The 24,345-nt window shown below is 38.5% G+C and overlaps 1 protein-coding gene across 1 annotated transcript in view; it reads left to right on the top strand.

The window, feature by feature from the left end:
- ryr2a (ryanodine receptor 2a (cardiac)) overlaps positions 1-24,345 on the top strand; it is a gene marked incomplete at its 5' end in the record, with an annotated part of 253,225 nt that overhangs the window by 54,227 nt on the left and 174,653 nt on the right. Inside the window, 5 exon segments of the mRNA XM_084568164.1 lie at positions 10,265-10,339; positions 11,546-11,702; positions 18,439-18,603; positions 19,436-19,557; positions 22,335-22,518. Of these exon segments, the coding sequence (XP_084424290.1) occupies positions 10,265-10,339; positions 11,546-11,702; positions 18,439-18,603; positions 19,436-19,557; positions 22,335-22,518 (703 nt within the window).

Below are 24,345 nucleotides of genomic sequence, written 5' to 3'. Positions count from 1 at the left end.
GGAATCAGATGAAAGCATGAAAGATGATGAAAGCACATTGCTAGGACTGAGCGAAGGCAAATTTTATTTAAAAAAAAACTACCTGATGGAAGCCTTGATAAAAGTGGGGTTTTGTGCAAATTGTGCAAAGAAAAAAGGAAAAGAAAAAAAAAAAAAAAAAAAAAAAGAGTTTCCATATCACCGAAGCACTTCAGCCCTATGGTGCCATCCAACCATTTAAAGTCAGTAGTGTTCTTAAAATGGCACTTTAACTTTAGGTGTGTTTTTTTAGTGTTACGACGGGTATCGGGGATTAGAGATTTGGACCTAAATGCAGGATTTAAGAGGCGGGAGTAGGTAAAAAAGTATTTAATAAAAAAGACAAAACTTACAAAAAACTAAGAGAGCTGCTGGGGTCGCAGGAAATCCAAAGAAGAGACAAAAATCAAAACACTATCAAAACTACAACTTGGCATGAAAATCTATGAAATGAAACACAAACATGGCAGACAAACAGTATGACACAACAAGGAACAAAGGGGAAGGCAGGGCTATATATACACACGAGGAACAGAGGGATGACGAGACACAGGTGAAGGAAATCAAGAAACAAGACAAGGAGAAACCAATGACCTAATCAAAAGGGAAAACACATGGAGTAACACATAACAGGAAATCAAGAACTTAACAAAACAAAACAGGAAACAGAAAAACTAAAAACCAAGAACTTAACAAAATACAATAAACAGAAACCCAAGAAACTAAACCCTGACATTTAGGTGTATTTTCTTTTTCTACTGTTTTGAATTGAAATGCAATTAAATGCATTTTTTCAGACAATAAAAGAGCTTGAGTTTACAATATTCATGTCTGAATACCAGGCTTGTGCACAATTCAGAATTTCAGAATTGGCCGCCATTCAATTCATGAGTTGGAATTTGAATTGAATTGACTCCGCCCCACAGGAAGTTGAATTTGAATTGGAGTTGGAATGACAGGAAGTGGAATTAAATTCATGGCAATTCAAAGAAATTCCACACAGTCATACAACAGAAAGAATGTGTTGAATCTCACATACAATTACATTAATTTTGTAATTTAATAGCATAATGTCATTACACATAACTAGTCACTGCTCAACCCTGCATACGTTTTGTTCCAACATATAGATAATGATCAAATTCTTGAAATAAATTACTCCCTCAATGTTTGATTAGTTTTGTTCAAAATGTTATTTTCATTTCAAAGTAATCAAATAACACAAAGTCGTTGTAAATGCAGTTGTCATTTATTCCAATGCAAAACTCATTGAGCAACACTGTTGCATCTAATTCTCAATAGCTCCTCAAATGTTTTATCATTGAGTCTGCACCGTTCTGGTCTGAATATCTTTCCTGCAACACTAAAGATTCTCTCAACAGGTGCAGAGGAAGCTGGTATGGCAAGATATTTACAAATGACCTTTTAGGCCTGCTATTATTTTCCATGTTGCTGTTATTACAGGTGTTAAATCTATAAACGTTTGTAATCTGAAGTTGTAAGGGACTTCTGAAACTTAAAAAGTCCGGTGTTGACCATCAAATTGTGTAGAAAAGAAGCTTTCAAACAAATGTCCACCTCAAATTGTTTGGCAACCATTTTAAATACTTGGTTAAAGCAAAGCATTCTGGGATATGGAGTCACGTTCCATTGTGTTCCACAAAATTACAATTCCAATAAATCAAACTTAATTATGTGTTCTGTGACTAGAGCTTTTAACATTCATTGCTGGGGGGAAACATTTCCTGTTAATGTAATCTGTACAAGTAGTTCAAACTAATATCACTAGTGCAGTGCCCGTCGGAAGTATGTATTCCTATAGTGGGAGCCTACAGGTGCTGTGTATGAGGATTAGTGGAAATATTAGAGCGGAGAAAACCTATTTTACCGATATATTTTATATTTCTTATCCAAACAACGTCAAACTTAGCAGTGCACATCTTCGTGCCCGTAGCGAGACACCTGTCCAGTTTCAAATCAATCGGGCCAACGGTTCGCGAGATATGCGTGCCACAGACACACACACACACACACACACACACACACACACACACAGACGCTTCTTGATTTATAGATAGATAGATGGCGGACTACATGCTAGTTTTCCTGCCGGAGAAGATATTGAGCCTATTAGGGTTACCAGGGCAAAATATCATTTCTCCTTGAGTTTGGTTTCTTCTAAAGCCGATTTGTAAACAGTGCTCAAGATTTGTGCGCATGCTCCGCCTCTTCCTCTCCGTTTTTGGTGAATTTCTGAAAGTGGCTGTTTTTGATGCCATGGCAACCGGAGTAGTGGAAATATTAGAGCGGAGAAAACCTATTTTACCGATATGTTTTACATTTCTTATCCAAACAATGTCAAACTTAGCAGTGCACATCTTCGTGCCCGTAGCGAGACATCTGCCCAGTTTCAAATCAATCGGGCCAACGGTTCGCGAGATATGCGTGCCACAGACAGACAGACAGACACACAGACGCTTCTTGATTTATAGATAGATTTATAGAATATGTAATGTAATCATATCTGACATATATTGTAAAGCTTCATTGTTAAACACTTCACTTATGTATATGAATTTCTTTGAATTTGTATTGAATTGCAATTCTGCTTCCTTTAATTCAAATTCGAATTGTAATTCTAGATCCTGTTTTTGACATCAATTCAAATTCAATTCAAATTCAAGAATTGAATTGGAATTTAGGAGTCATTCTCAATTCAATTCTGAACTGTGCACAAGCCTGCTGAATACGGTAGTCGTGTCTGTGTCTATTATTTGATTCAGTCGTCCACTAAAATCCATTTAAATTAAAAAATGTTGCTTTTTGGGGCAAATTTTCTAAAATGCGATTAATCGAGATTAATTAATTACAAAGTCTCTAATTAATTAGATTATGGTTTTTTAATCGAGTCCAATCTCTAATTTTTTGTTAAATCGTTCAATTTCATTGTTCATATGTAGCTACTGGTGCCACAGACAATTGTTTTTGTTACTGCGGAGAAAAAGTTAGCCTGCATATATTCATCTGCTTGATATGTGTATTCATGGTGTGGATTCTCTGTTCAGCTTGTTTGGACTGACATTCATTAATACACAGGATTAGATGTTACAATCCCTTGTGCCAAAATCCCAGGCAAAACACATTTAGAGGCCCTGTCCAACTGAGAAACCCTAACAAACCTACAGTCATGTGATATGACGCTTAACCTACAATCTAAATGAACTAAGTAAATGCTGCTGGCTTGTAGGCCCACAGAGCAGCAGAGGATAATCCTTGATATGTGTATTCATGGTGTGGATTCTCTGTTCAGCTTGTTTAGACTGAATATTAATTAAAAAAGAATGAAAATGAAATGCTATTGAATATGTCGTTATTATCATTTAAAAAAATTAAAGTGACGGGTAAAAATAGATTATGACAGGATTTTTATGATCCTGTCATTCAAAATGACAGAAAACGAAAAAGTCTAGATGTTACCCCTGCGACAGACTGGCGACCTGTCCAGGCTGTACCCCCCTCTATCCCGATGATAGCTGGCAGCTGGGATAGCCGCCACCCTTCACAGGACAGGCGGTTGCAGAAGAAGAATAAAATAATAGAGTGCATTATAATGATAATAGCCTATATTGTGCAGTCTGGAGTGAACACAAAATGAACTACAAGATGATCGCAAGCGATCATAAAGGGGTCCATGCCGTAGCCAAGTCGTCCCCGAGCGGGACGCAGAGGCATGAGTCACCAGTAGCGCCCCCAATAGACCTGATTGCACGAAACTTGGTGGGCTTGTAAGGAGTCATCCACAGATATTATAGGCAAATTTCAAGCAGTTTACTGTGGTAGTTTGTGAGATATATACATGCAGTTGTTGTAGCAAGCCTATTGTTATGATGGTTGCTAAGTTTCATAATGACTGGGTAAATACCTCAAAAGTTATAGGACTCAAAGTCATATGAAATGTTTCTGTGTCACCTGTTGACGTAATGTCACACAATTTGATGGACGTCTACACAATATTTTACAGATTGTGTATGCCAAATTTCATGAAATTAGTTATTGCACTTTTTGAAATATTAAAATGTTGCTTTTGTAGCGGCCCCTAGAGACCAAGGGTCACAAAAGTTAGGGTGCTTGTACAGAATCATATTATTATCAATTATGTGAAGTTTGATTAAGTTTGGGTATATACTCCACAAAATATTAGCTTCAGACTTATACTGTGCCACACCGTAAAAAATAATTAGCCATTAACTTTGTAATAAATAACACTGCTAAAGTTCTTTTGAGTTTTTTATTAACTTTGTCCATAAATGATACATACCGAGTTTGGTGAGAATTGGATGAACGGGCTAGGAGGAGTTGATTTTGCTTTGAAGTGAAATTTTTTCAAAATAGCGGAAAAAAAATGGCAGGCGGAAATTGGCTAGTCCATTAGAACCAGGGCTATATAAGGAATCAGAGGGAGAAATAATTTTGTTTCTAGCGCACACAGTTCTCGAGATACGAGCCAACACGTAAATTGGCTTATTATAGCGCCACCTAGCTGTAGGCATGTGTATTGACACCTTAGCAAAGTGACATGCTAGGACTTCTACCCAGTTACCAGGTTTGATGCCTTTTGCCTTCATAATTTGTCCTGGGCAGACACTTTTAGGGAAACAGAAAAAAATGAAGAAGAAGAAGAAAAACTAGATGATCGCAAGCGATCATAAAGGGGTCCATGCCATGGCGAAGTCATCTCCTAGTGGGAAGCATTTGCATTAGTCACCAGTAGCGCCCCCCTATAGACCGTATTGCACGAAACTTGGTGGGCTTGTAAGGAGTCATCTACAGATTATTTTTGTCAAATTTCAAGCAGTTTACTGTGGTGGTTAGTAAGATATGAACATGTAGTTGTTGTAGCGCCTCCTACAGCCCGAAAACACAAAAGTTGGCATGATTGTATGCAAGCATATTATAATGACGGCTGCTAAGTTTCATAGGGATTGGGCGAATACTTCAGAAGTTATAGGCCTTAAAGTCATATGAAATGTTTCCGTGTTACCTGTAGCACCCCCTGTAGACGTAATGTCACGCAACTTGATGGGCAAACACAATATGTTACAGATTGTGTATGCCAAATTTCATGAAGTTAGCCATTGCAGTTTTTGAGATATTGAAATGTTGCGTTTGTAGCACCTCCTAGAGACCAAGGGTCACAAAAGTTGGGGTGCTTGTACAGAATAATATTATTATCAGTGATATAAGGTTTGAGTATGTACAAAATATTAGCTTTTGAGCTATACAAATCGCAACAAAATCAATAGGAATCCTGCAACTCGTTGCATGGACCCCTAAAAATCGGAAGAAAAACAATAGGGATCCTGCAACATTGTTGCATGGACCCCTAAAAAACTCACTGAAACAATCTCACTGACTGAACTAGAGTATAGTCACGAGAAAGTGTCAGCATACAGTTCGGACAAACTCGGTTTGGCTGCTTGTCTTTTTATTCTCCTCCTTATCCACCTTTCATTGTATTTAACATTATACATACAACATTATGTCTGCTGATTCAGGACTCCTTTCAGTCCTCATTCTTGATCTAACCGCAGCATATGACACTATCTCCCACTCTATTCTCATCCATAGACTAGCCTCCATCGGTATCTCTGACACACCTCTCGATTGGTTCATCTCATATCTCTCTGGCCATACTCGGTTCATTCAGTTAAAAACATTTACATCCCGCCCATCCCCCCTTTTCTCTGGTGTTCTCCAAGGCTCTTGGGTCTCTTTTATTCATCATCTACCTCATCCCCCTTGGCCAGATATTTCATACCTGTACAATATTCATTTACACTGTTATGCAGATGACACCCAGCTCTACCTGTCCACCAAACCCAGCTCCACCTTTCCACCCACTTACCTCTCTGACTGTATTCAGGAAATCAAAACCTGGTTCTCCACCAACTTCCTCAAACTCAACAGTAGAAAAACTGAAATTCTTCTCACTGGCACCAAATCCACCCTATCTAATATAAATAACTTCTCCATTCAAATTGCCAATTCCCCAGTCTCCCCCTCTCCCCAGGTTAAGAGTCTGGGTGTCATCCTTGACACCACTCTCTCTTTCCATTCTCACATTAACAATATCACCCGTTCAGCCTATTTTCACCTACGCAATATCTCCCGTCTCCGTCCATCCCTCTCAACTGACACTGGCAGGAACACTGCCACTCTGGTCCATAGCCTGGTCACGTCTCGTCTGGACTACTGCAACTCCCTTTTATTTGGTTTACCGGACGAATCCATCCATAAACTACAACTGGTTCAAAACACAAATCATTACTAGAACCCCCTCTATGAGTCACATAACACTGGTCCTGCAGCAACTCCACTGGCTTCCTGTCAAATTCCGTTATCACCTACAAAATCCTACTTCTCACCTTCAAAGGCTTAAACAACCTCGCCCCTCAGAACCTCACTAACCTGCTCCACATAAACATTACTGCTCACACTCTTAGGTCATCCTCATCATTACAACTCACCATCCCACCTAACCCTAACCCTCTTATATTTGACTAGATTTTATTTTACTTATTTTTATTTTGTTTTATTTAATATTTTTTTCATCTACGGTTCTTAAGAGTGTTTTTTATGTGTGGCTAAGCTACTGTGACCAAGCAACTTCCCTTGTGGATGAATAAAGTTTATCTAAGTCTAAGTCTAAGTTATAAAAGTAAAAAATAGACATATCAGGGTGACCGTCCTATGTGCATTAGTTTGATGTGTTTCCAGCGACGCACCACACCTCTGCGAAACATTGTCGGCAGACAGTCTTTGTCCGGTCCACCACTCGCATGCCATGTTGCACCGGGAAACCAAAGTGTTCCACTGGTGATTAAATGAAGCCTATGGCTCTTCCAACTCCACACTTCTCTTAGTATAGCCATGCGCCACATTACTTGTCTCCTTCATCTGCTTTTATTCTTCTGTACGCTAATAATGTTTGCTGACAGCTTTTAGGCTTGTTATTGTCACCTGGATTGAAGTGAGGACTCGACTTTTTCTTTAACCAAGAAATTCAGGCTCATGTTAAATAGTAGTCAGTACACGCCTGCCATCATTTAAAGTGCTTCTGATTAACCCCAAATAAGGTTCAGCAGTTCTACTAGACTTTTCCTGACATTTCCTTAGGCATAATTTCCAAGGCATTAGTTATACCATGGAACACAGTGACAACAGTCATCATCAAGTGGAGAAAATATGGCACAACAGTGGCATTACCAAGAACTGGACTTCCCTCCTAAATAGATAAAAAGATGAGGAGAAAACCTGTCAACAAAACTGTAATGAGGCCTACAGCAGCATTAAAGAAACTGCAGGAATTTTTAGTAGTACTGGCTGTGTTGGACATGTGACAACAATCTCCCGTATTCTTCATATGTCTAGGAGTAGCGTAGCAAGACGGAAGCCTTTCCTTACAAAGAAAACATCCAAGCCTAGCTACAAATTACAAAAACACATTTGAAGTCTCCCAAAAAAATGTGGGAAAACATGTTATGTTCTGATGAAACCAAGGTTGAACTTCTTGGCCATAATTCCAAAAGGTATATTTGGCGCAACAAAGTAAACATTACATGATGTCTTTCTTTGTATAAAATAAAAATACACTCAAACTCATTACCTGCTCAAAGCAAGGATTAACAAAAATGTGTGCCATTTAAACTTTCTGTTTATTTTGGATTTCAAGTGTTCCATAGATGCTGTAACTCAGGTCATCATACATTCTGAGTACACTTACTTTACTGTGTGAGCAATGGAGCAGATTGAAATATCTGCTCCATTGCTCATTGGTTTGGGGAATTAGGGTATGATGCAGTATTTAATTTAAAGTTCAAGTCCAAATTTTGGACGCTCCTTCTCATTATATATTTTACATATGGAGAAAAAAAAATTTAATAAACCAGAATATATTTTGCGTTTTAGATTCTTCAAAGTAGCCACCTTTTGTTTTGATGACAGCTTTGCACAGCCTTGGCATTCTTTCATTCAGCTTCATGAGGTATTCACCTAGAATGGTTTTTCTACAGACTTGAAGGAGTTCCCAGAGGTGTTGAACATTTGTTGGCTGCTGTTCCTTCATTCTGTGGGCCAACTCAACCCAAGCTATCTCAACTGGGTTTAGGCCAGGTGATTGTGGAGGCCATGTCATCTGACGCAACAGTCCTTCATTCTTCTTCTTGGTCAAATAGCCTTTACAAGCAAAGCACATTCACATCCCCACACCTCCACCTTCATGTTTCACAGAGTTAACCACACAAGTAGAAACCATCCACTCATCTTTTCTGTGTTTCCTTAAGACATGACAGGTGGAACAAAAAATCCCAAATTTGGACTGGTCTAATGTCCATTCCTTTTGTTTCATGGCCCAAACAGTTCTATTTCTTTTCTTGTTTTTGCTCAGTGGTTTCATTGCAGACCAAAGGCCTGATTCACAGTCATCTCTGAACAGCTGATGTTGAGATACGTCTGCCACTTGAATTTTGTGAAGCATTTTTGTGGGCTCTAATCTCGTGCTATTAATTTAAGGGCTGGTAACACTAATGAACTTCTCCTCTGCAGCAAAGGTAACTTTTGCTCTTCCTTTCCTTGTGGGAGTCCATTGCATACAAGAATACATTCAAAGTTCTTGAAATTTCCCTAATTGACTGAGCTCCATGTCTTAAAGTACTTTTACTGTCGCCGTGCTAGCACTTCTAGACTTCATATTAATGGATCGTTATTTCTCTTTTATTAGTTGAGTGGTTCTTGCCATAATGTGAATTAGAACAGCAGTCAAATATCATTTTATAATTTTTTGTTAAATACATAATTCCATATGTGTTCCTTCATTATTTTGCGATCTTCAGTACTAATCTACAATGTAGAAAATGATAATATTAATAAAGATTAAATAATAATAAAAGACAAAAGACAAACTAATGAATGAGAAGGTTTGTCTAAACTTTTGACTGGCTGACTGGTACATATACAGTACACTACCTGGCCAAAAAAAAAAAGTTGTCACCTGGATTTAACTAAGCAAATAGGTACGAGCCTATTGGATATTACTGCATGGCCAATTATCTTTCAGTTGGCAATAAGTTATTTAACCCCAACTGATGCAATGAGACTCCGCCTTCCCCTCATTGTCCAAATACATGCTCGTTAGGTTAATTGGTGACCTAAAATGGCCTAAATTGGCCGTAGGCGTGCATGTGAGTGTGAATGGTTGTCTGTCTCTCTATGTTAGCCCTGCGATAGACTGGTGACCTGTCCAGCATGTGCCCCGCCTCTCCCCCGATGACAGCTGGGATAGACTCTGTTTTTGTTTTTGCTTTTTTTCTTTTAAATTTTGTCTTGTACTGTATTATATGTCCGACCCCAGGAAGAATAGCTGCAGTTCTGCTGCAGCTAACGGGGATCCAAATCAAACAATAAAACAATAAACAAGACCAGTGGTTACAGAAGATGAATGAATGAATGAATGATGCAATGAGTAGGTTCGCGTTTCTTAAACAATCATGTCGAAAGACACATCCCATGGTCGTGGAAAAGATGTTAGTCTGTTTGAGAAGGGTCAAATCATTGGCATGCATCAGTGAGGCTGAACTGGAAAAAATGGCTTCAGTTTGCTAGGGAGCATAAAGATTGGACTCTGGAGCAATAGAAGAAGGTCATGTGATCTGATAAGTCCAGATTTACCCTGTTCCAGAGTGATGGGCGCATCAGGGTAAGAAGAGAGGCAGATGAAGTGATGCACTATCATGCCTAGTGTCTAATGGTTGCTGCAGTTGGTCAGGTCTAGGTTCAGCAACATTATGTGCCCCTGATAGCACAGGTATATTCCAAGATCACAGTGCCAGGATTCATCAGGCTGAAATTGTAAAAGAGTGGTTCAGGGAGTATGAGACATTTAGACATTCATTTCCACCACAGAGTCCAGACCTTAACCCCGTTGAGAATCAGTGTATTTATAGATTTAAGATGCTTCCAAAGGTGACATCCATGCTATTAAACAATGCAGCATAGAGTGTCTGTTTTCCGCTTTGAACTCTTAACTGACTGCTAGTGTATGTTACTGTGAGATGTCCAGCACTTCTAGACTTCTAAAATCCAAGACAAATAAATTTACTGTGCAAAACAAAGTAACTTAAGCACAATGTTATGTGTGGAAAATATTTTGTGATGTGATTTGCCATTATTATACAATCTTTATCCACAGGACAGTGCACTATGAGGGGGGAGCAGTGTCCAGTCATGCCAGGTCCCTGTGGAGGCTGGAGACACTGCGGGTTGTGTAAGTATAACAAACATGTTATACACATACAGTAAATAAATCAGGGTTGCTCATTACGTCGATAGTGATCGACCGGTAGATCGCGAAGGTAGTGCGGGTAGATCGCGTGCCAATGAAATTTATTTATTTTTACTTTATATTTGCAACATGCCCTCAGTTCAGCGACACACATCCGCAGCCACGACAACTCAAGACTACCGTCTTTCTTAAAGAGACAGCGCTATTTTTTGCACCAATTTTTCTTGATAAAAATAAAAACAAAGATGAATAGAGCTTTTAACACTGTAGCAACAATTAATACACACACACACACACACATATATATGTACATGCATATATATATGTACACACACATATATACGTGTATATATATATATATATATATATATATATACATATATACACGTGTATATATATATATACACATATATATGTATACTGCACCTTTAGAAAAATAGCGCTGTCTCTTTAAGAAAGACGGTAGTCTTGAGTTGTCGTTGAAGATTTGCGTGGCTGTGTGCCGCTGAACTGAGGGCATGTTGCAAATATAAAGTAAAAATAAATAAAGATGAACGTTTGTCTTGCTGTTTGTTTTGGAGTTGCAAGGGATAAATGTTTTAGACTAACATCTAAAAAAAACATTCATTGGCACGCGGTCTACTAGCACTACCTTTGCGATCTACTGGTCGATCGCGATCGACGTAATGAGAAGAGAATTGTGAGCCTCCCCTGCACATGTTTTCCTGTGTTAAAAGCACATTCAGAGCTTGTGGTTCTAAGGTCAGAGTCTTGTCAGTTTATAGGCAATACCCATAATTCACTCATCAACTAAGTGGAGTGGTGAAGACACGTACCCAATAATGTAACTATAAATAGCCACAACAATAATACTAAATGAACAAACCAGATAAATCCCAGATATATAGAATCAGTAGTTAAGCAGAGCTATGGTAAAACATGTTTACACAATTACCATCTCTGCATAGGATTTATATTTCCTGATGACACAAGCAGGAAATGCACCCTCTTCTGGATAGGGGCGGACATGGTAACATTTCATTTACATGTAAAGCTACAGACATTAAAATAGACTGTAAAAAAAAAATTTTAAACATCCACAAACAAAAGTTTTTGCATTTTCATGCATTTATTTGAGATTCTTTAAATCTTTCTGTACTTATGTCTTTGACCTCTTTTTCTATCTAGCTGGAGTGGCAGTCATATTCGCTGGGGTCAACCTTTCAGACTGAGACATGTGACCACCGGGAAGTATCTGAGTCTCATAGACGACAAGTCCCTCATGCTGATGGACAAAGAGAAAGCTGATGTCAAGTCTACAGCATTCTGCTTCCGGTCCTCCAAGGTAAAAAGCCAATAACATTTGCAGCACTGTGAATGCTAGAACGTCAGGTGCGTTTCATAGCTTCATAATGGATGGGAAATCTCTGTTTTATGGTACACATGTGATATATGTATGAGAGCTATTTCAAAAAATTAAGCACAATGGGTTATAACTTTGGAGAAAACATACTTTAGTTACAGTACTGAAACATAATTTCCCTTTATAAAGTATGTTGCATATTCTGAGCTATTTGGGTGATGGTGAAAAAGAATATCTGAAGACTTTCAGTCATCCAGGTCAGGGTACTATTTTGACCCAAATCCTCACCATCAATCAGATTATTGTTCATCCTCTTTCTGATATAGTTGTTAATCCTTGTCCAGTGTAATTGCTAGTTTAACATGGAAACTAAGCACACAATCATATGCTCATCTGTCAAAACGATCCATTTACAAGACTGAAATATTCAAACACAGTGTTGGGTATAGTTACTTTGGAAAGTAGTTAGTTAGGTTACAACGTTACCATCAATTAAAAGTAATCCGTTATGTTACAGCGTTACCTATGAATAAAAGTAACGTGTTAGAGTACTCATGCGTTACCAAAAATTAAAAGCTGTTTGCAGCTGTCCTCTCTGCCATCTTGCCGGCGGTTCGAAAACACTCACACACACACACACACACACACACACACACACACACACACACACACACACACACACACAGGTAACGTAGGTCAGCAGGGCACAGACGCATCATCACAGCGCTGCGCCTCCGCTGACACATCCGCAGGTGGCACAGTACTGTCTGACAAAAAGCAGGCTGTAGTCGGAATTTTTCTTTCCTTATCCGGAGAAATTCTTAAAGTAACGGATTACTTTTTAAAAAAAATAATGCAGTTACTGATTACTTAACAAACGAAACTAACGCGTTACGTTACAAGTTACACGAAAAAAGTAATTAGAGTACTCTACGCGTTACTTTGTAACGCGTTACCCACAACACTGTTCAAACATACATTCAAATTGCTGAATATAAAGGATGAATTAATCAAATAGGACAATATATAATATACAAGGCCGGATGAACCATATGGGCAACTGGGCAATTGCCCAGGGGCCCACGACCTCTAAAGGGCCCAGGGCAGTGAGGGCACAAGCAAAATATGTGGTTATATGTTAAACTGTCAGCCGGAGCCGTTGCACTGAATTTATACGGTCTGCGCTGCACCGTGAGCTGAAACTCTCCTCATTGGTCAGCCCCGTATGAGGCAGGTCAGCGTGATGCCAATCAACGTGCACTGAGCAGGTCGCGTGACGTCAAGCACCGCTATACAACACAACTCAAAAAAATGCAAACACGGAGAAGCTAAGTGGGAGCCCTAAACGGAAACTAAAAAAGGAGAAGGATATCAGGAACACAGAAAATTTAAATTATATACCGAAAATAGGGAATTTCTTCACGCTAGTCAACGTTAGCAACTGTTCTGCTAAGGCAGCATCCGTCAACGAGGACAGCTCAGCTAGCCAGGACATTTCTTCACTGCCGGCGCTAGCTAATGTTAGCCCTGAGAGCGAAGAGCCCCCGGCAGCATCTTCAACCGACGGCCCGGATTCTGCTGCGAGTATGACCGTTGAGGGAAGCGATGATGGGTCTCGAGTCTCATCGCCATCTGAACCGCTCGTCGAGTCTGCTAGCAGCCCCTGCATCTCAACGCCTCTACTCCCAGGGTATCCTGCACTGTGGGGGCCGGTTACGGAGCCACTCCGGGAAGAGGCGATCTTCCGAGGGCCTGCAGCTTTCCAGAACCGGGCTGCCAAATATCTTGCATTGGTGAGGGAGTCCGGACTTGGGAGTAGGACGTGCTCCCTCACCAACGATCTGCTTGTGACATTTTGAATGCTTTGAAAGTGGTTGCTTTTTTTTATTGTGAAAATGGAGGACACTTCCTTCCCTCTCTATGTAGTGGGTCAATTTTGCTAGATTATACTGATGCCGATGTGTTTTGTTTTCATGACATCATAAGTGAGTGAATGGCCTTGACAAGACAACATAGTGTATTTGTAGTTCTATGAGCATTTGCACATCTGTACATCAAAATGCACTTGATGACAGTTAGTTATTGAAGTATTGAGTATATTTACTGTATATTACTGTAATTTATTCTGTATTTTGCCAGATTATGGTGATCCTGGGGTCGTGATGATGAGGCCCTTGAATATTGTTGCCCAGGGTACAGTGAAGTGTTAATCTGGTCCTGATAATATATATATATATACACTACCAGTCAAAAGTTTGGGCACACCCTCTCACCCATTTTTTCCAACAGTCTTGAAGGAGTTCCTGGAGATGCTGAGCACTTGTTGGCCCTTTTGCCTTCACTCTGCGGTCCATCTCATCCCAAACCATCTGGATTGGGTTTAGGTCAGGTGACTGTGGAGGCCAGGTCCACTAGCGCAGCAATCACTCTCCTTCTTGGTCAAATAGCCCTTACACAGACTGGATGTGTGTTTGGGGTCATTGTCCTGTTTAAAAAATAAATGATGGTCCAACTAAACGCAAACCGGATGAGATAGCATGTTGCTGCAGGACGCTGTGGTAGCCATGTTGTGCCTTCAGTTTTGAATGATCTGGGCTCTAGTCTGAGGTGCTGTTAACTTGCAATTTCTGAGGCTGGTGTCTCGGATGAACTTATCCTCAGCAGCAGAGGTGACTCTTGGTCTTCCTTTCCTGGGGCAGTCCTCATGTGAGCCAGTTTCTTCATAACGCTTGATGGTTTTTGCAGAAGAGAAGAGACAGAAGCCACAGACATCAAGACAAGAAAGCTCCTCACCATGCACGGAGGGTTTCAGTTAAACACTTAATTCACATAGATTTTAGACATACAGTTATAAATTACTTTAAGGAATGCAACTCAGAGCAAGAACTTCTCTCTGGGGGGTATTATAGTAGTAGTGTAGTAGCATCATAGGTTGAATCTACAAAATAGCAAATCTGTATTGTACTTTTTTTTTGACTAATGTATTTTTTATTTTTTATTTTTATTATTATTATTGACGTTTTCTAACAACAACGTAGAAGACAAACAAGTACACAGTGATAAAAGAAAACAAACGCAACAACAACAACCAAAAAACATACACAAACAAAAACAAGCATACATATTTTAGATATATAGCCTAGCCATTTTCATATTTAAGCTATAATTTAACTTCATGACAGCCAGAACAGAAAAATATAGAATATGTGGCAACAAGATAGAATCTTATCCACAAGTATCAAAGTCAAAATAATAAAATATGATATTATTGATCTTTGTCCCATTTTTTTGTGATAGCTAATTTTCTCCAATCATCTGATTGTGATTTACTTTTATTTTTTTCCATATTTTTTGTCATTAAATAATAATGTTTTAGAAACATGATGAATGGTTCCAATGTAACACATTTTTCTTTTTTGAAAATAAAATTTTTTCCAAGGAGCACAATAATGTTTAACAACATATTTTTTTCTTCATGCAAACCCCAAATTATATTGATTATTGTTATTGGTAAGTCAAGTCCTTGCTCAGACAGCCAAGCTGCCACCTTACGCCAAAAGAGCATGACATCTGGACAGTACCAAAACAAATGCAAGGTGTCTTCCTCTTCTTCACCACAGTATCTACACATACTGTCTTCAGTTATTCTCCATATCTTTAGCATTTTCTTTGTTGGTAAAATCTTGTAGAATATTTTAACTTGAAAAGCCCATATATATGTTGAGCAGGATGATTTGTACAGATTCTTAAAAACATTCAACCAAGGAAGTGGAGTATCAAAAATACTTTCCCAATAGTCTTGAAAATAATATGGAGAAACTGCAGTGTTTTTAAAGGATGAAAAGAAGCTGTACATATCAAAATTTACTTTTCTATGCCCCAACCATTTATAATTTTGAATAGCCGGACGGCAGACACCTAAGTTTGCATTTAAATTAAGTAGTTTTTTTTTCCAAGTTGAAGGGATTGCTGATAACAACTGCAGATACTGTAGTTTTGGACAAAAGTCTCCATATATTGAAATAAAGGATTCATAGTTACGAAGTTCTCCTTTATCATTCAATATATCACTTACAAAAAGTACATTATTATCTAAAAATGGCTGCCAATATACAGGTTCTTTGTCTATGCAAATATTGGAGTTAAGCCACAATAACTGCTGTTTAATCTCCAATATATCATTTGGCATAGAGAACTGAAAGCAAAACCACATAGACAGAGAGTTTCTGAAAAAAGGGGAGAGATTAGGAAAAAACTGGTTCAAGCTTACTTTTGATTTCTGGCCTAGTTGGAAAAAAGGATATAATTTACCTATTGATGTACCACATTGAGCTATAAATAATTTAGATGAAAACCAGTGTTGGTTATTATATAATCGTTGGATCCAAGCACCTTTTAAGGCTATATCAAGTGTCGCAAAATTCTTCAGCCCTAAACCTCCATTGTCACGTGTATTGTACACATATGTGCGTTTTATTTTATCAGTTTTACCATTCCACATAAAACTGAATATTACTTTTTCATATGTTTTTATAAACATTGTATCAGGTGAAGGTAAGGCTTGCAGTAAGTATGTAAATTGTGAAAGTATTAATGAGTTAATTACTGTTACTTTTCCAAATATCGAGAGATATTTACCTCTCCAGGCCTGAAGAATTTTATTCATTTTCTGAAGTTTTAGCTCAAAATTGATCTGTACAAGGAGCTTTTTATCTACAGGTATATGTATTCCTAAAAGATTAACAGGGCCATCAGAACATTTAATAGGCACCTTACAGGAAATTTGATCTAAACCTTTCAACGATCCAATTCTAAGAATAGAGCATTTGTCATAATTTGGCTTTAATCCAGAAAGTAAAGCAAAGGAATCCAGTTCTGCAATAAGGGAGTTTAATGACAGAACATCTGATTTTAAAAAAAAGGAAGCATCATCTGCGTAAAAGGAAGACTTTGATTCTAACCCATTTATGTCTAATCCTTTAATAGCTTTATTATTTCTTATTCTAATGGCCAGCATTTCAATCGAAAGATTAAACAGATACGCTGAAAGGGGGCAGCCTTGCCTCACTCCTTTGGATAGGGTAATTGTATCAGAAATGTGCCCATTGTTAATTATTTTACTACAAGGATTTTGATACAACACATGAGTCCATTTAATAAAGCTCTCACCAAAATTATAAATATTTAGACATTGATATATAAAATTCCAATTTATTGTATCAAATGCCTTCTCAAAGTCAGCTATAAATATCAGGCCGGGCAAATTTTCTTTATCATAATAATCCATTATTTCAAGGAGGCGTCTGATGTTATCGCCTATGAAGCGTCCTTTTAAAAAACCAGTTTGATCTGGATGTATTAAGTCCTGAATTACTTTTTTTAGTCTAAGTGCTAAACATTTGGCCAAAATACGAGTATCAGAACATAAGAGTGTTAAAGGTCTCCAATTTTTTAACTTCACAGGGTCTTTTTCCTGGCCCTCTGCATCATGTTTCAAAAGTAATGAAATTAAACCTTCTTTCTGAGAATTTGATTGACAACCAATCTCAAAAGAGTAATTGTAGCATGCCAGCAAAGGAACTTTGATTTCTATAAAGAATGTTTTGTATACCTCCACCGGTATTCCATCTAGACCTGGTGCTTTTCCATTTTCAAAGGAACAAATGGCATCATATAACTCTTCCTCAGTAATAAGACCTTCACATAGTTTTTGTTGAGCATTGGTAAGTTCAGGGTGGGGACACATTTCCATATGCTCAGCTAATGTAAGATGAGATGAATGAGGTGTGTCTTCATTAAAAATCCCATTATAATACTCCATCAATGTTTTTAGAATGCCATTAGTTGAAATAACATTCGTTCCATCATCTTTCAAAATTTTTGATATATTCCTTCTGGGATAATTTCTATTTTGAAGTTGCAAAAAATACTTATTACATTTTTCACCCTGTTCCATCCATTTAGCTTTACTTCTATATATAATTCCTTTGATTTTATTCTGATAGAATCTCTCTAATTCTTTTTCTTTATCGTCTAATATTTGGAGATCTTGTTCAATGCAATCAGATCTATTTGCATCCAAGCGATTTTTAATGTTTAGCACCTCATTTAATAGAATTCTTTCTCTGTTACAGGTTTGTTTATGCTTCCATGAGGAGAATTTTATAGCATGGCCTCGAAAAGCACATTTAAATGCATCCCATACATTGTGTGGATTTGCTGAGCCAGTGTTAAAAAGAAAAAAATCTGAGATAAATTGCTTCGTTTTAACAATGAAATTTCCATCTTCTAACAATGATTGATTAAATTTCCAATAGCCTTTACCCCTGTCAATGTCAGCAAACTTAAATTTTAATATAATAAGATGATGATCAGATCTAAATCTTTCAACAATTGTTACTTGAGTAACTTTTGCTATAAGAGAGAAAGAAATCAAGAAAAAATCTATTCTACTTGCGGAAACATTCCGCCGCCAAGTATATCTAATTAAATCTGGATTTTTTAATCTCCAAACATCAAAAAGATCCATTGCAGACATCATAGACGTAAGAACTAATGTATTTTTGTTATTTCTAATCTTTCCTCCCTTGAATACACATACCTTCTTCTACGTTTCCCTCCTTTTACTTTAAAGAGTGTCTTTTTTTAATTGATATCTCATTAAGGAGTGAGAGAACAAACTTTCATGTGGTATTTACCTGTATTTGCTCTTTTTTAGGAAAAGTTGGACCCTGGCATAAGGAAGGAGGTGGACGGGATGGGTACTCCTGACATTAAGTATGGCGACTCTGTGTGTTACATCCAACATGTTGACACCTGTCTGTGGCTTACATACCAGACTGTTGATGCAAAGTGTGCTCGCATGGGTGGAGTACAGAGAAAGGTAATTTAACACACTGAGCCATAAAGGCTCTTATAGGGTACTACAGGACACAGACGCCGTAACTTATGCACGTAGGCAGCACTGGTGCAAGCCATTTATTCTTGTGTGCTCGTCAGTTTTGCTTGCTCTGTAGAAACGCCACACAAATGCTGTCTTTTTTCCCAGTCAGGTTAATTTTCCTCCTTCATTTTCCACTTCTTGCTTCACTTTCAACAACGGTGATTGAAACTTTTTCCAAAGACCAGTCATATAAATGTTTGTATCTCCGATCCTGCTTTATTAACCTTTCATCGATGTATTCCATCTTTATTGATCCAAAACAACCTTGCGGTCTACATCGCTGCAGCGCATAGTTTCTGGGGAGGTGTTACAGCGCTAATATCTGCGTACAGTCTGCTCTGACGCCGTAGCTTCTGTGTCAGCTAAACACACAAGTCTAAACCGCCTATTAGTCTAGCCTCAAACTTTTTATCATCCATCCCACTTGTCTTTGGGGTTCTTGTATATCGAAGAGTATGATGAAACATTTTCCTAATATTAGGGTAAAGTTTCAGTAAATCCATACATGTTTGTCACTATTTAATAGAGGTAATATCAGGAGAGGGCTCATCTGCTTTTAAATGATCTGTCATTTAAATGCCATACCGGAGCATGGAAATTCAAATTTGATTTTATGCACCGTAATGGCAGTTGTTGTCTGTTGCACTCCTCAATTAACAATGTATAGTCCTTTGAAAATACTTCTATTACATTTCATAATAAGAGTATCAGTCAGAATTTATCATCATTTTGAAGAGAAGCGTATTGTTTTGTTTTCTGTTTTTTATTTCAGGCCATCATGCACCACGAGGGTCACATGGATGATGGGCTGACTCTGTCTCGAGCACAGCATGAGGAGAGCCACACTGCCAGAGTAATCCGGAGTACTGTCTTTCTTTTCAACCTCTTCATCAGGTAAATTACCACAGAAATACAGTACATGCATCACATATTACCACACTATATAGTGCATACAAACATGTCTTAAAAGTAGACAAAGAGAACCCAGTCAAAGAAATGAAACAGAATAATACACTGTGCATTTATTTATTCATTTTCTTTTAGAATTCCTTGGTATAATTCAGAATTCAGTGATCCATTAATGATGACAAGCCCACCTGGCCCAGTTGCAACAATCATGGAACACGCATTTGTGACCATTTTGAGACTAAAGAAGACAAAGTCATGCGTTACCAAAAATTAAAAGCCGTTTGCAGCGCCTCGCACATGCTGCAACTCAGCGACACACAGCCTCCTTTAATAATAATAATAATAATAATAAATTTTATTTAGAAAAGCGCCTTTCAAGGTACCCAAGGACACTGTACAAATTAGGATAAGAAAGGACATATGATACAAGGATACACATGGATACAAGGATACACAGTACATATAATGGCAAGACGCAGAGGAATATAAAACATAAAAACATAAAACACCCTCAGACAGATAAAACAGGGGAAATAAAACAAAAAATAATAAAAGAAGCAGTGCAAGTAGAGATCAGGGGGCTGACAGGTAAGCTAAGCTAAAAAGATGTGTTTTTAATTGAGTTTTAAAAGTGGACATACATGTACTTTGGCGCATCACAAGCGGCAGGGCATTCCACAGTTTAGGACCTGCCACACTGAAGGCCCTGTCACCCATGGAACGAAGTCGCGTTTTGGGGACTGTTAAAAGACATGTGTCAGTAGTGCGGAGGGTGCGGGATTGCAAGTATGGGGTAAGGAGATCTGATAGGTAGGATGGGGCCAGATTGTGTAGGGATTTATAGACTAAAAGAAGGATTTTGTATTGGATGCGGTAGTGGACAGGAAGCCAATGCAGGTGCTGGAGGATGGGAGTAATGTGATCCCAGGACCTGGTGCGGGTGAGTAGCCTTGCAGCAGAATTTTGGACGTACTGCAGCCTGTTTAGGGTTTTAGCCGGGATGCCGTACAGAAGAGCATTGCAGTAGTCAAGCCTAGATGTGATAAAGGCATGTATGAGAGTTTCTGCTGCAGATGCGTTGAGGGAGGATCGGAGTTTGGAGATGCTTTTGAGGTGGAAGAAGGACAACCTGATGATATTTTTGATATGTGATTCAAATGAGAGAGTAGGATCAAGGATTACGCCCAGATTCCTAACTTCAGCAGAGGTTGTAGTGAAATAGCCGGGGATAGATAGCTGCAGATGTTCAAGTTTTTTTAGAGTGTTAGGGGTGGAAATGAGAATAGCTTCTGTCTTATCTTGATTGAGTTTGAGGAAATTTTGAGTCATCCAGTTGTTAATGGTATTTAGACAGCTGACCAGATTGGATAATGATAGTATGTGAGCGGGCTTGGTGTGAATGTAAATCTGGGTGTCATCTGCATAACAGTGAAAGTTGAGCCCATGATGTTGTATTATGTGGCCCAGGGGAAGGATGTAGATTAAGAACAGCAGGGGGCCAAGGACAGAGCCCTGGGGGACACCATGTGAGAGGGGTGAATTTGGAGATCTGAAATTCCCGATTGAGACAAACTGTTCTCTGTCAGTGAGGTATGACTTAAACCAGGACAGTGGAACACCAGTGATACCGCTTTAAATGCACCGAGAAGTCCTGACAATGAATAACGTCATTCATCCAACCAAATTAACTCTGCAGGATAACAATACCAGGGTGATAGAGTGGTGTTTGGATCCAAAATGTTTTTTTTAAATTGGAAGTGGAATTTTTTGCGGTCGACAGAAGCTTTTCACCAACGCAGAGTGTGCATTTTACCGTTATGTTGTTCTTGTCCTTTTCGCTGGCGAATTGAAAATAATGTGCGTAGGCCTACTTCCACGATTCAAAAGCTGTCCTCTCTGCCATCTTGCCGGCGATTCGAAAACACTCTCTCACACACACACACACACACCCCCACACACACACACACACACACACAGGTAACGTAGGTCAGCAGGGCACAGACGCATCATCACAGCGCTGTGCCTCCGCTGACACATCCGCAGGTGGCACAGTACTGTCTGACAAAAAGCAGGCTCCAGTCGGAATTTTTCTTATTTTTATTTTTATTATTTTTTTCTTATCTAATTTTTCCGTATCCGGAGTAATTCTTAAAGCAACGGATTACTTTTTTAAAAAAATAACTAAGTTACTGATTACTTAACGCGCAAAACTAACGCGTTACGTTACAAGTTACACAAAAAAAGTAATTAGAGTACCACGTTACCCACAACACTGTTTGTGAGCATATGTGACAATGAATAATACACTGATTATTATTCTGTTTCAGAACTGCCCTTGCTTTTTTAGATGTTTTTTTTGTGTTGTTGTTGTTTTTGGACAAAAGTCCATTCTCTCTATTCATTTGATGTGATAATGTGATTGTAACACACATATATATATATTATTTTATTTTTTTTCATAAACATCTTAATTAGGCAAAAGTGTCTCAGCATTCAAATATACAGTCTAAAACACAATTAGAAGATGCACTTAGATATACTTTATTCATCTCTTGGGAAACTCACCTCTTTGGCTACATTCAAGTCATTTAACTGATGCCCTGAATCTTATACAGTGAGCCCAGTGATGTGATTTCAGGTAACTGCACACTGTATGAGACTTTAGCATACAGCAGTTTGTAACAACAGAATATAGCAGTTTGTAACAACAGAGCAAATATAGTTTATAGTTTGATTCCCATCTACTTCTCTGTATTCCAAAGGGGTCTGGATACAATAAGAAAAAAGGGAAACAGCTCTACTTTAGATCTGCCAATAGACTCAGTCAGCCTGAGTCTGCAGGACCTGATTGGATACTTCCAACCACCTGATGAACACTTGGAACATGAAGACAAGCAGAACCGACTCAGGGCACTGAAGAAACGGCAGAACCTCTTCCAGGAGGAGGTAATGTGTGTGTGTGTGTGTGTGTGTGTGTGTGTGTGTGTGTGTGTGTGTGTGTGGGGGTGTGTGCGTGCGTGTGTGTGTGCGCGCGCGTGTGTGTTTGGGTGTGTTTGGGTGTGAGTTGTATCGAGTTGTATTTCCTATTCATGAGTTTCTAATGTTATTAATGAATTTTTCTGTTAAAAGTAAAGATAAATATTTTCAACATTTCTGCCTAAAAATGACTCAAAACCTTAACGTATTTTCACTGAAAGAGACAAAGAAAACCTAATCAAACAAATAAAACAGAAATGTTATTTGTTTATTCAAGAAAATTAATAATTTGTATACACGGTGTACACTCTGCCATGGTTGTTCAGTGTTCTCCTAATGGTAGTCTCATCGGCATTTACATTTGCCAATGAGATAGGCCTTTAGTTGCCTAAAAATTACCTCAGACTATTATGTATCTTACTTTTGGAGTTATCTTTGTTGGTCGACCACTCCTGTGGAGGGTAACAGTCGTCTTAAATCTCTGGCTGTAGATTTATAGATTTGTAATCTTTTCCAGCCTAATGAACAACAATTCTGTTTCTGAGCTCATTAGAAAGCTACTTTTCCCCTGAAAATGGGCATTGAATAACTCCTGAGTCTCATTACATTGAATGGAAGCATTTATGAACGATGGACTCTAATTTGGCCTGGAAATTTACTTGCAATCCTAGAGGTGCACTTACAACCAAATGTAATATTGTCTAATGTTTCTGAATAAATTAACACAAAAGCATAATATTTCAGTTTCGTGTTTTTTTTAAATTTGGTTCTCTTTGTCTACTGCCAGTGTGTATGTGAACATCCACTGATGTTTTGAATCATTTTTATTCAGAAGTGTAAGAAGTCAAAGTGAAACACTTTGTGTCATCAAAGGCATTGTTTACTATAGCTCATTCCAGAATCACACATAAAACACAAAGTATGTTGTTTATGGTCTTTTTAATTCATTTGTTTTTGTATAAATAGCTTTCTACTTATTAATCAGTAGAAATGTGTAAAGGAGCACATGTGCTTAAAATACTGCACATGATACATTTACATAACAGATGAGATAACACAGTACACAGATCAGCCACAACATTAAACCCCCTGGATACCACAGGATAAGTAAATAAAATTGACTGTCTTGTGACAATTCAATGTTCTGCTTACTTAGACATGTACCATCCACCACCAGACCGGGCAACCCACCCCATAACAATGACACTTCTTGATGGCACCATCCATCCCCAGCAAGATGCAGCCTGACAGAGGCACACATACAAATGGTTTAGGAACAACTCAAAAATTAGCACAAGGTGTTGACCTGGCCTCCAAATTCCCTAGAACCCAAACTGATCAAGTATCTGTGGGATGATCCACAGAGGCCTCTCCGCTCAACCCATAGGACCCAAAGGCCCCCACTATTAACATTCTGTTGCCAGACACCACAGGACACCCTCAGAAGGCTCATGTCCATTCTCTGATGAGTCACACAGAGGCATGATGCTTTGGAGGCACAAGAGAGATGTACACACTATTTGGAAGGTGGTCACAATGTTATGCCTGATCAGTGTATAATGTACAAATTTTGCTTTACTTTTTTTTTACAATCAAAACTAGGCAAGGAATAGTCAAGTCCTATCGAATGAAAACACTTTTGCTTGGCCTAGGTTAGTGTGTAGCTGTACCTAATATCTCTGAATCTCACAGAGGTCACAGTTTGGAATGGTCCAGCTAGCCAAGTTTTAAATATTTTGAATAAAGTGTAAATTACTACGGTTGTATGAAAAAGTTTGGGCACCCCTCTGAGGCTGC

The sequence above is a fragment of the Chelon labrosus genome, assembly GCF_963514085.1.
Source record: "Chelon labrosus genome assembly, chromosome: 19".
Lineage (NCBI taxonomy): Eukaryota > Metazoa > Chordata > Actinopteri > Mugiliformes > Mugilidae > Chelon > Chelon labrosus.
Note: the sequence above shows the minus strand (reverse complement) of the source record. Positions and strands in the feature narration are given on the sequence as shown.